This window comes from Schistocerca piceifrons, chromosome 7 (genome assembly GCF_021461385.2).
Source record: "Schistocerca piceifrons isolate TAMUIC-IGC-003096 chromosome 7, iqSchPice1.1, whole genome shotgun sequence".
NCBI classification, from domain to species: Eukaryota; Metazoa; Arthropoda; class Insecta; order Orthoptera; family Acrididae; genus Schistocerca; species Schistocerca piceifrons.
In genome coordinates this window covers 390,217,502-390,229,699 of record NC_060144.1, presented here as the reverse complement: position 1 = coordinate 390,229,699, position 12,198 = coordinate 390,217,502, and the positions used below count along the sequence as shown (strand labels likewise).

The 12,198-nt window shown below is 43.2% G+C and overlaps 1 protein-coding gene across 1 annotated transcript in view; it reads right to left on the bottom strand.

Annotated features, from left to right (window-relative positions):
* The window catches only part of LOC124805331 (venom carboxylesterase-6-like), a 140,096-nt gene extending 130,929 nt beyond the window's left edge, over positions 1-9,167 (bottom strand). Inside the window, exon 1 of the mRNA XM_047265852.1 lies at positions 9,074-9,167. Within this exon, the coding sequence (XP_047121808.1) occupies positions 9,074-9,157 (84 nt within the window). The 5' untranslated portion in view covers positions 9,158-9,167. The remainder of the gene's footprint in view (positions 1-9,073) is intronic.
* Positions 9,168-12,198: the final 3,031 nt, after the last annotated feature.

Sequence of the window (12,198 nt, the reverse complement as noted above, 5' to 3'; positions counted from 1 at the left end):
ACGACGCTAAGGTCGTCATTTACGTGAAGCTCCTGACGTCAGAATGTAGGCGCCGCAGAAGTAGTTCAATGGCTCACGCATGTAACGTCGCCGATAGCGGACATCCTTGTCTCGAACTTCGGTGCAAATTTACATGTGACGTGTGTGACTGATAGGCCCTAACTCTGGTTTTGGTGTGCAAAATACACTGAACGAAGTATGGCTCAAAGCAGTAAGTCAATAAGTATTGTCTTAGGTAGGAATATTCGATGAGGCCGTAGACCAGGGCTTTTTCGCATTTATACAACGATTCTGTATAGTGCAAGAAACTCTCATAGATCGACTAAATACCGCGCTAGATTGATAGTATCCCAATATTTGCTGGTGAATGTCCGCATTCGTGCTTTAAGTGCCCGAGTTTATAGTTTGAAGTTAGCGTTAAGCCACGCAATAGTTCGACAATTCTGCAACATTGCTGATTTGGATTCCGTGGCTATAAGTACCGTTATTCCCTCAATGAAAGTCTCCAGTAATCGTATACTATTTGAAACTTCATTTAACCCTAAATTACTAAACCCTCGTAAAATTTATGATTGCAGTTGGTACAATTCACCGTTCCCGTCAGTCTGGTATTGTTAGTATAGGTTGTAAAACAGGACATTTTGTTCTTATTTTGTATGTGGCACACCACTGGTGACATAATTGTAATTAATTGGTGCATAAATTATAAATTATATCCCCTTTGAATAAAATATGGAGTAGTAAGATTTCGATGGTTTAGTATCAATGCAAAATGCCCCCCCCCCCCCCCACCCCACTCTCCCCTTTAATGTTCTAGGGTCAAGACCTGCAGGTGATGCGGCCTCAGTAAGTGCCCAAATCTCCTATAAAAGCTCGTAAGGATACTGTCTGTTCCGTACGCCTTATCAACTAGAACTTTGCTTAAGATCTGCGTTCGATCTTCAAGGTCGAAGGGTCGAGAAAGTCTGGTGTTCGCGTCCTCCACGTTCTGCGTATAGTCTGGGGATCGAGCAAGTCACGTCGGAAATTGTATGGCAGGGGCAACTACGGCAATGTAGGGTTCTTGAAAATGCTGGATTATGTAGTCTTTAACCGCGTTTTGTGTCTTATGAACTTGTCTGTGCGAATCCACGAAAATGGCGATGAGTTGTTATTTATCTCGATTGTATTCCTTAATTACATGACATATGCTTGTGCTTTGAATTAATTCCATCCCTCGAAGTGACTACATATCCTTTTGCTGCTTTGCTAGTAAGGTGGACTATCTTAGCCTTGTAATGTTGTGATGCGTGGTAGGTTCTCGTGTGGATGGTCAGGATCTTCATATCGTTCTCTGAGCGCTGTGAAACAAACTGAGTATGTCGTCGCCTTTGGGCCATCGTCCAAGTACAATGCTTTCAAAAATTAGCAATTTTAGGCTTGGAATATCTGAGACACCATTCATTCCGCTTTTGCATCTCGGCCGGGAAAAAACACGTTTGTCCCAAAGGGCTGCTATCCATTGGTATAATTATCCCTCTGTGCGGTAGCTTGTGTTTAGCAGCCATGAGTTTCTGGTTCTGTCAGTAGGTTGACACTCTTGGCGCCAGAGAAAGCGACAGGCGGGATGCTCCGAGAAACTAAGTGGTAGTGTTTCACAGTCTATTATATCCAACAGGACTTACATGTAAGAGTATATAGTATCAAGACTTCTAACAACAGCAGTTGTGACGTAGCTTTAGGCTGACTGTAAGAGATCCATTAGCACCACTCATCCATCAATTAGAGATTGGTGCAGTAATTAAAATAAGGAATTTGGTCCCACTGTTCGAGCACGCAATTAAAATGACCCACCACAATCGTATACGGTCCGAAATTTGTGAGGCGTTAGGTTACATGCACTTTAAATAATTGCATTCTGTCGCTCCGAGCTCCAGACCCTGGTAGTGCATAAATGTTTACAATTTGTATGTCAAAGAGGCATGTGGTGCCTCTACCAGCTAGGAGCAGAGCCTGAACAAAACTGTTGTACCGGCTTCTGATACCATTGTGATAATCTGGTGAAATTTGCAACTTGAGGAGAGCATAATTCGTGCAAAAAGGCCACATCAACTGTTTCTCGTAATTTCTGTCATAATTCAAGTAACTCGATGGCAGAAAATACCCTCGTAACATTTATAGTTTAAGGCAGGTGTGGGCAAATATCGGCCTGCTAATGGTTTTTGTGCGGCCTGCCAAGACAGTCAGAATTTTCATGTAACTATTTTTACCTTTTCTCAAATGCAAAGTTAACTAATGCAGGGCCCCTGAGCCAAAATTATTGCCCATTCCTGATTTAAGGGGCATCAAAAAGTTGCAGTTCAAAGGCCATACTGGCATCTTGTCTACATTTCGATGCTTTTATACCCGCATGGGAATCACGCTAGGTTGTATGTATGCTGCACCAGTACACTCAAACGGAAACTTTTTGATCCCTCCTTATAGTTAAATAATACATTTGTGCATTCATGATTGTCGCCTAAGCAGACACTTCTTCAGAAAGGGAATCTTTGGGTCATACTGCAATTCCGGAGATGAAATTTTATTTAGCTGTTATTCATGATTATCGCCTAAGCAGATACGTCTTCACATTGGGGAACCTTTGGGTCATACTGCGGTTCCGGACGTGGAATTTTATTTTGCAAAAAAATTGTTCAAATGGCTCTTAGCACTATGGGTCATGGGTTCCCTAGAACTCGCAACTACTTAAACCTAACTAAACTAAGGACATCACACACACCCATGCCCGAGGCAGGATTCGAAACTGCGATCGTAGCGGTCGCGCGGTTCCAGACTGAAGCGCCTAGAACCGCTCGGCCACACCTGCCGTCTTTAATTTTGCCGTTATGTTCCATTAATGAATGTATATTCTCAGCTGCATGCGTCTTGGTATCGTTTTTAACCGACAGCTGAAGGTCTCCAGTTTGTTTATTACTTGATTTCCCAACTTTTCGTTGTTTTCTATCCTCTTATTTGGAAGTATCCGCTTGTTTTGATGCCATGGCTCGTTTAGAACTAGACTGTCCCTACCGTGTATCTAGGTGAGAGAATGACGTAGCATTGTCTAATGACTTCGTTTTATGTATTGGTGTAATTGCACCCTTTTGACTTTCAGTGGTTACTAGAAATTGACATTCTGTTGGTGATTCAGTTAGAGCCATGTCTACGTCACGAAAGGTAGTATATTCCGTTCTTTGCTGAAAATCTCCCGATTGTGTGTGAGGCTGCAAATGGAACGAAGTTTGTTGTATCAGTGACTCGTTCGCCTGTCAGCTAAGCGGTTCGACTGTGGGCCTCGTGGGCTATCCTAAATTTTCGTGGCTTATGTTTTTGCGTTTCGCCCGTAATCTGTTGTTCAAATGTTCAAAAAATTGCTCTAAGCACTATGGGACGTAACATCTGTGGTCATCACTCCCCTACACTTAGGACTACTTTAAACCTAACTAACCTAAGGATATCACACACATCCATGCCCGAGGCAGGATTCGAACCTGCGACCGCAGCAGCCGTGTGATTCCGGATTGAAGCTCCTAGAACAGCTCTTTTTTTTTTTTCGTTGCGTTTGGTCTGGGCGGACGTCACAAGACATCCGTTCAAGTTGATCGTTGATTCCCTTACTCAGTTTTTTATTACAGAGGGCGAGCAGCCCTGAACCGCTCGGCCACAGTGGCCGGCTGTTCTAATGTGTTGCTAGCCCGAATCACTAGTTGTACTAAGCTGTTAGTCCCGGCAGCATATGTTGGTTCCGTTACCGTTTTATGGTGCATAATTCCAAAGCAGCCAGCGGTACTGATACTGTATCTTGATAATTTCGCTCGAGTGAGTCACAAAACCAACCTTTTCTTTAGTCTTGCCAATGAATCGTTGACACACTAGTTCTGAGTTAACTTTAACAGGAACTACGTTCTAGAGCAAAATTGAGTTCCATATACAGGATGTTTCAAAAATTCTTTTACCGACTCTGGGGGCAGGCTCCTTAAACCAAAACAAGGAAAGCATTTGAGTAAACATGTGCTCTGTAATGCATACCCTACGAGCTGTGAGCACTCGTTAATCACCGCTATTATGAAACTGTAAGTAGGCTCTTTAGGTTTTTATATTGGTAACGCCACGTAGCGCTCTGTATGAAAATCACTGGCTGTGCTGTGTGCAGTCTGTGGCTGGTTGGCATTGTTGTAATACTCGCCATTGTAGTGTTGGGCAGTTGGCTGTAACAGCGCGTAGCGTTGCGCAGTTGGAGGTGAGCCGCCAGCAGTGGTGGATGTGGGGAGAGAAATGGCAGAGTTTTGAGAGCGGATGATCTGGACTTGTGTCCATCAGAGAGATGTCATGAACTGCTATATATATTATGACTTTTGAACACTATTAAGGTAAATACATTGTTTGTTCTCTATTGAAATATTTCATTTGCTAACTATGCCTATCAGTAGTTAGTGCCTTCCGTAGTTTGAATCTTTTATTTAGCTGTAGGGATTTTTGAAAGTCAGATTGCGTTGTGCTAAAAATATTGTGTGTCAGTTTAAGCACAGTCATGTATAATTGTTCAAAGGGGACGTTTCTTCAAAAATACTTTTACCGACTCTGGGTGCAGGCTCCTTAAACCAAAACAAGGAAAGCATTCGAGTAAATATGTGTTCTGTAATGCATACCCTACGAGCTATGAGCACTCGTTAATCATCGCTATTATGAAACACGTGTTTTCTATTCAACAAGTGCTCATGGATCCTAAGATATGCATTCTAAAGCCCACGTTTACTCGACATTTTTTCCTTGTTTTGGTCCATACTACCTTTTCCCGAAATATGGAATGCAAAGAACTTGCACTAGAAGATACGTGTTTCACAGTATCGCAGATGAACAAGTGCTCGTAGCTCTTATGCATTTTAAGCATTTTAGAGAACTAATTTACTGTGACTTCTTTCTCATGTTCTGCTAGCCGGCCGGGGTGGCCGAGCGGTTCTAGGCGCTTCAGTCTGGAACAGCGCGACCGCTCGGGTCGCAGGTTCGAATCCTGCCTCGCGCATGGATGTTTGTGATGTCCTTGGGTTAGTTAGGCTTAAGTAGTTCTAAGTTCTAGGGGACTGATGACCTCAGAAGTTTAGTCCCATAGTGCTCAGAGCCATGTTCTGCTGTGAAGAACTTGTCCCAGAAGTTAGTAAAATTATTTTTGAAACACACTGCATACACTGATAGCCAGAACATTACAACCACAGAGCTATTATCGATATAAACCCGACCAGGCGAGAGCTGCGGCACCTGTCGAGGAACGACTGCTATCATACACACTCACGGCGTATGTAGTATCAGTGAGCATGCTGTCCGGAAGTAGATTGGGGAAGGCGTGCGGTCTGTTTAAGTTTGACCGAGGACAGATTCTGATAGCCCGGAGTTAGGTACGAGCAGTTCGGAAACTACATGACTTGTAGGGTATTCAACGAGTTCTGTGATGAGTGTCTTAGTGCGTGGCGAAACCTAGGTGAAACCACGTCCAGACGTCGTGGGATTGGGCGGCCTACCCCTGGCGTCGTAGGCTGAGTATACGGGCAGAGTACAAGTGAACTGACCACTCCTAACAATGGGCTCAAGCGGCCATCGACCCATGCGGGTACCACTGTTTACAACACGACATCGGCAACTGTGACTGAAATGGGCACGTGGGCATCGGCACTCGGCATTGCCGCAGCGGCAGAGCATTGCACGGTCTTATGAATCCCGACACCTTCTGCATCATGCTGATGCGAGGGCATGCATCTGTCGTCTTCCAGGGCAACCTTGATACCCGTACTGTGGTACAGAGACAACCCAGCCGCGACTCCATTACGCTCTGGGGAAGATTCACGTGGGGTCCAGTAGAGATCGTGCCATGACGGCCAAATAGTATCGTACACTGCTTGCAGACCACGTCAGAATATTGCTCCATGTCACAAGGCCACGAGTGATGGTATGATGGAGTGATTCGAGGAAAAAAGTGGCGAGTTCCAAACTGACGTGCCTCCCCCCCTCCAACTCGCCAGATCTGAAACACACCTGGGATATGATTTGCGTGGCGTCAAAGCACATCGCCCCCCTCCCCGTAATTCACAGGAATTATATGCCTTTTACGTGCACACGTGGTTCCAACTACCTCCAGCAATCTACCAAGGCCTCGCTGCTTCCACGCTGGCGCTGTTATCCGTTCCCAAGGTGAACATACCGGTTGTTACGCAGGTAGTCATAAAGTTCCGGCTGATCAGTTTATCTGCTGCAGGAAAACCTAGTTTCACAATATGCCGCTCGTTTGTCCCGGTTATCCGCTGTTTAGCGCAACCATACGGGAAGCTAAATCTGAACGTATTCTTCCGAAGTTCTTCCATGATCGCTATGTGCTCAGTAGGTGGGTATATACAGTTGCTGTCGTCGAACGGCTTAGTCTCAGTACTCTCCTGCGACATGTTCGTCTCGTCCGACCGACGTAAACACAGCACGTCCTCGGATGCCGACCGCAGCAGGCAAACTCCCGCTTAGCAGTCAGCAGACGTAGTTACCCAACGATGGTGAAGCTGCTCCGTGCCTGAAGATTTTGACCACATATTTAACTCACTGTCCTCCTTCCAAGATGCAACATTTCTAAAACGATTTCTAAAACTATATTAACGAACTACGCAGTACTTTACTCGTCAAAAGCTAAGGAACGTCTTTAAAGGAGTGCGTCGTTTCATTAAACATATTCCAAACAATAAATTGAGAAACAGAAAAAGTTTTTACCTGAACCCTACTAATGCTGTAGAGCAACTTTTATTCGATGTCTTGAGTAGTACTTGCGTCTGTGTTACGCAATACATCGTTCATAATCTGCAATTTCGCGTAGTATTTATCTGATGTCCGTAATCTGTGGATTGGAGACTGAAAGATTTCTCAGAATAATCAACATCTCAGACCCAGATACAGGGAAAATATATTAAAAAACATCCATCAGCCTGACTCCTGACACCATTTTAACGGAAATACGGAATCTTCAGAAGAAGTACTCAACCTAATGGACAAACTATACAGCACAGAATTTAGGTTTAACATACCTAAGCTAAAAATGACTCAGAGTGACAGAAAAGAGAGTGAAGAAGGCCTGACATCCAAGATGGCAAACAACCTATGACAAGACGCTTTGATATCCATGTTTCAGCGACTTTAACAATGATCTTCATACTGCGCTGAGGAATGAGAGATTAGGGGTCCACTGTGTACCAAACTGCTGAGTTCTTTTTCGTTGTGTACAGTACTTTCTTCGTCACTTGAATGTAAAGACTATAATTTTAGTTCTGTGTTCAGGGAAAAATAAAAAGAGACAATTTTTTTCTTTTCCATCCAGGGTTCCTTTATGCTAAAGAGGAAGAAAAAGTTTTGAAAATATAATATCCTAATGGTATATTAAAAGCAATCTGCAAGTTAGTGCTTTACTCTCCTGTTTATTCAGAAATAATTCATTGTTTTTCGAGGATGCTGCTTTCTTAGCCGCTTTGAAAAAAATAAAAAGAAATTGCCGGCCGGAGTGGCCGATCAGTTCTAGGCGCTACAGTCCGGAACCGCGCAACCGCTACGGTCGCAGGTTTGAATCTTGCCTCAGGCATGGATGTGTGTGATGTCCTTAGGTTGGTTAGGATTAAGTAGTTCTAAGTTATAGGGTACTGATGACCTCAGAAGTTAAGTCCCATAGTGCTCAGAGCCATTTATTGAAAAAAATTATAGTATTTATTTCAAATTTTTTTCCCAAGTAGAGTAGCTGTTCTCTTTATTCCCTGTCAGGACCTTCAGAGAAAAGCATTAATTTAGGTATAATTAGCTGCAGCGATTAGAATGAAGTTTATTTACAAAAAATACCTAGAGGAACAATTACGGTAAAAGATACAGGCTTGCACCAATTAAGGCGATTTCATGGCGAAGTGAAGTAGCGAAGAAGAAGATACAGACTTGTATAACAATCAAGAATGATCTCATAAGATATTGTTATCGATTAGAGCTTACTTCAGCAAAAGAAGAGCGCCGGTGTAATATTTTTACGTAGGACGGAGAGAAATTTCTGAAATTGTGCGTCTGCATCATAGAATTTAATGTAAGAGAATAAGAACTGCGAAAAAGGATAGAATGAAGAACTGTGAACATTTAAAATCTGATGTTACAGAACAATGTCAAACATTAAACAGAAAAGGAAAAAAGGAGAATGACGGGATATAAGAAATAGCTCGGGAGGAACACATACCAGAATAATGGGCGGGAACCTGCTCTACGTTGTAAAGTTTCCACGAAAGGGCAGTAGTCTGTAATGGAGGATAAACGCAAGACTACAAAATATAGGTTAATGAGAATTCTGAGTACAAATATTATGCAGAATTGAAAATCAGCTTACGGTAAGAAGATATAGAAAACACACGATAAAAACGAAGTACTAAGCGAAGGTTCTCTGAGAAGTAATGCAGAGACCTGAAACACTAATACTACTGGCGAACGAGTAATGAATTTTACCACTTTTCCTGATGTAAGTTGTTTCGTTAACAGTACAGTCATGCGTTAAAATATAGAACCTTCCTTGCTGTACAATGGCACTCTGGTGGACGATTATGGGAATAATTTTTGGAATTACGTTTACGGCATTAGCAACGTTAACTGTAATATAATACCACTGAACACATCGGAAAGCTATATCAAACGATCACAATTCTTCACAACGTATTTTTTCACCCTATAGCGGTGTGTGTGTTCTTTTCAAACTTTCTGGCAGACTAAAATAGTTTGCCGGACCGCTACTCGAAGCAGGGACCTCGACTTTTCTTCTTACCCAGTGAGCTATTCAGGCACGATTCACGATTCTTGTCATTTTTACTTCTGCCATTACTTCTTTCCTTTTTTCCAAACTTCACGGAAGGTTTCCTGCAAAGCTGCTCTAACTTCAAAAAACGTACTGGAAAGTTTACTGCTCTTGACTGTCGCACCCGTAATGCGGTACACCGATATCGGCTGTGTTGACGTCACTGTCGCATTAAATGAAGCAGCAAGAAAGCGTCTAATGACAAGGACTACTCACGATCTCAGCTGGATAACGGCGACTCGATACCGCGCCGATCCACAGGAAGATGGCTGCGAACAGCAGCGGCAGAGATGTGTGCATGTCGGCTGGCGGCTCGCTACTGCCCGCTCTCTCCGGTACGGACCCCGCTCGCAGCGAGCGGAGCAGGTATCCCGCTTCAACATAGCGTCACATTTCGTATCTGCTGTCTCATGTTATCGAATATTACTACGAGTTATCAGTCTATTACATCTGTCGTAAGTTGATTGATTTCTTTAATATGACGATCATCCACAAAGATGTATGACCACGAAAGGAAACAGAATAACAAGTGTTGATACATATTGCATATGTAACGAAAAAGCAAAACTGAAGTAATTTAGCAGGTGTCTCTCGGAAGTTACTATTGGGACCATTTTTATATTCATCTGTAATGCTACTGGAGAGTACGTGTACCCGGTGCAGACCTTCACAGGTGCCACTCCTGTGATCTCCTAAATTCCTATCTGAGATTTTTGACAGACCTGCCTGTATTGCCATATTCCCCTTGACACAAAGACCTGTCCTAGTCGTGCACAGTTTACAGTACACTCACTGTGTTTACTCCTTCATTTTCTCCGCGAATCCAACACGACCTATAGGATTCATACCTGAAAAAACCAACAAGATCTCATTTTAACTGAAGTATTTCATCTATGGAACAGGGGAATGTGGGGAACGTGCATCAAATGTTATCGATGTTTTCCTACAGAGGTTTTCATTAATCCATATTAATTGAAATACCTACAGGGTGACGCACGAAATGTGTTATCATTTTGTTTTTGAATATAAACATTATTGTCAATACAATCTGAAAGGAACATATACTACAATGAAGAGCCGTCCATGGAGATTTGTTCTAACTCAGCACATGCTTAATATGTCCACCATTGCGTTTCCTAACTTCCTTCAAACGAACACTGAAGTTAGTGATTACCCTACGGCACATGTCTTCCGTAGTTTCACTTGAATCTTGTAGAAAAGTCTTCTGAGCTCCATTAAATCACGTGGACGTTTCGGGAAAATTTTTTCCTTTAGGTACCCCCAAAGAAAAAAGTCAAATGGATTGAGGTCGGGACTGTTGGGGGGGCCAATTTTGTCTGTCATTGAAGTGACCTGGAAACCTGAGTGAAATGATCCGCATGTCGAAATGCTCGTGTAAAAACTCCAACACAGTGTTTGCAGCATGTGGCCTCGCTCCATCTTGCATGAACCACTGTGTTTTGAAGGGCAATGCAGTAGCAAGAAGCTGTGGAATGAAGCTATTGCGAAGCATGCTCAAATAACGCTCGCTGTTCACACTTTCTTCGAAGGAAAAGGGTCCAATAAGTCCGTGACTGGAAATTGCTGCCCACGTTGTAATCCTCGGAGCATAATGTTGTCGTTCATGAAGCACTTGTGAGTTTTCAGTGGCCCAAAAGCGTACATTTTGTTTGTTAACCACACCGTCTAAATGAAAATGCGCCTCGTCTGAAAACCAAACGTTGTTGAGAGTTTCTTCCCTATTCTCCGCCACCTGAGCAAATAGTCTCTACTGCTTGTGTTCTTCAGTGAGCTTCTGTGCACAGGTCATCTTGTATGGGTACATATGGAAGTCACTTTTAAGAATGCGTTGAACGGAGCGTCTGGATATTCCCAGTTGCACTGCTGCCTTTCTACACGATTTCCCGGGACTTCTCTGTACAGCAACTCGTACCGCTTCAATATTCCGGCGAACAAACAGGCTTAGACCGAGGTCGCTTCGCTTCCAATACTGTTCCCTCCTGTACAGATTTATCGTACAACCTGTGGATGGTCTTCTTGCAAGAGACCCATCGTGTGTTAAACTGTTGTCGAAAACGCCTCTGAATCACAACAAGGCTTTTCGTTTCATGTAAAAGTAACACAATTGCCTATCGTTGCTGTGTCGTCATCCATTGGTGCTTACTAGTCTCCTAGCGGCAGTATTGTGAATTACACGTCATTTCGTAACTCATTTGTTTTTCCAAGCCCTGCTGGTACTGCTGTAGAGATCCCAGCGGGATATCTAATGTGCGTCGTAAATTGCGAAAGAAACAATTGGTAACACATTTCGTGCGCCACCCTGTACTTGTGTTGGAACAAAGTATCATCGAGCTATAACCATACCCACTCTTCTCTGTACCCCGCAGTACTGTGTGGAGCACGTAACAAGAATACCCCTCAACCACGCAGACAAGTCTTCACTTGTAGATCACAGCAACGACAACACACGTTCGATATATTGTATGTGACAATGAGTTCTGACGCTGTCTTCAAACACGTAGTGAAAATGCGAGTAAATGGCGATCTCGGCCCCGGGACAACGGTTTTAAACGAAGTTCCACAAGAGAAACGGCTTTAGCCACCAAAAGCCTCCGCCGCACAACCACCATCAAAGGCCGAAACACACACTTGCAGAGGCACTCGTTTGTCGTTTGGATCACCTGTTACCCACTCGGTTAGGGATACTGCTGTTCCATAGTGAGAAAAGGTCACATCCCATCAGAAACTGACAGTCCTCCTCAAGGTGACGATAAGAAAACTCGTAGAAATGTAACTTAAAGACAACTTGCGCTCGTCTGACAGTCTGAGAATATTTCATCGGTGAATTCACCAAGAAAACAGTATAAGCTGTCACACACAAAACTATTATCTCCCTGCGATACAAACTAATATGACTCGTAGAGGAAGATGACTACATAATATTTAGAATAAGAACCCATGTCCGGTAACGACGCTACAGAGCGTCAAAATGATAGGCGCCGGCGCCTGTAAATGTCTGTATATCCAGTTGATTCCGTGATGACGTTATAAACTTTCAAGGATGATGGAGACGGAGAAATGTATCGATTTGAGGTTGGGTCTCTGGTTTGGAAGCGAAGGAGTCGAAAGTTACAAGCGAAAATCATTCTGATACCTCTGACAGTGGAACATTTTTACCGGCACTGTTTTTGTTAAAATTGAAATGTAGACAATTTTCAGAAGTGGTGGTATGAACCAGAACAAGAAAAAATGTCTACTAATCATGGGCTCCAAAATGCATACCTGAGAAGCTATGAGCTCTTGTTTATCTTCGCTAGTGTGAAACACATGTCCTCCATTGA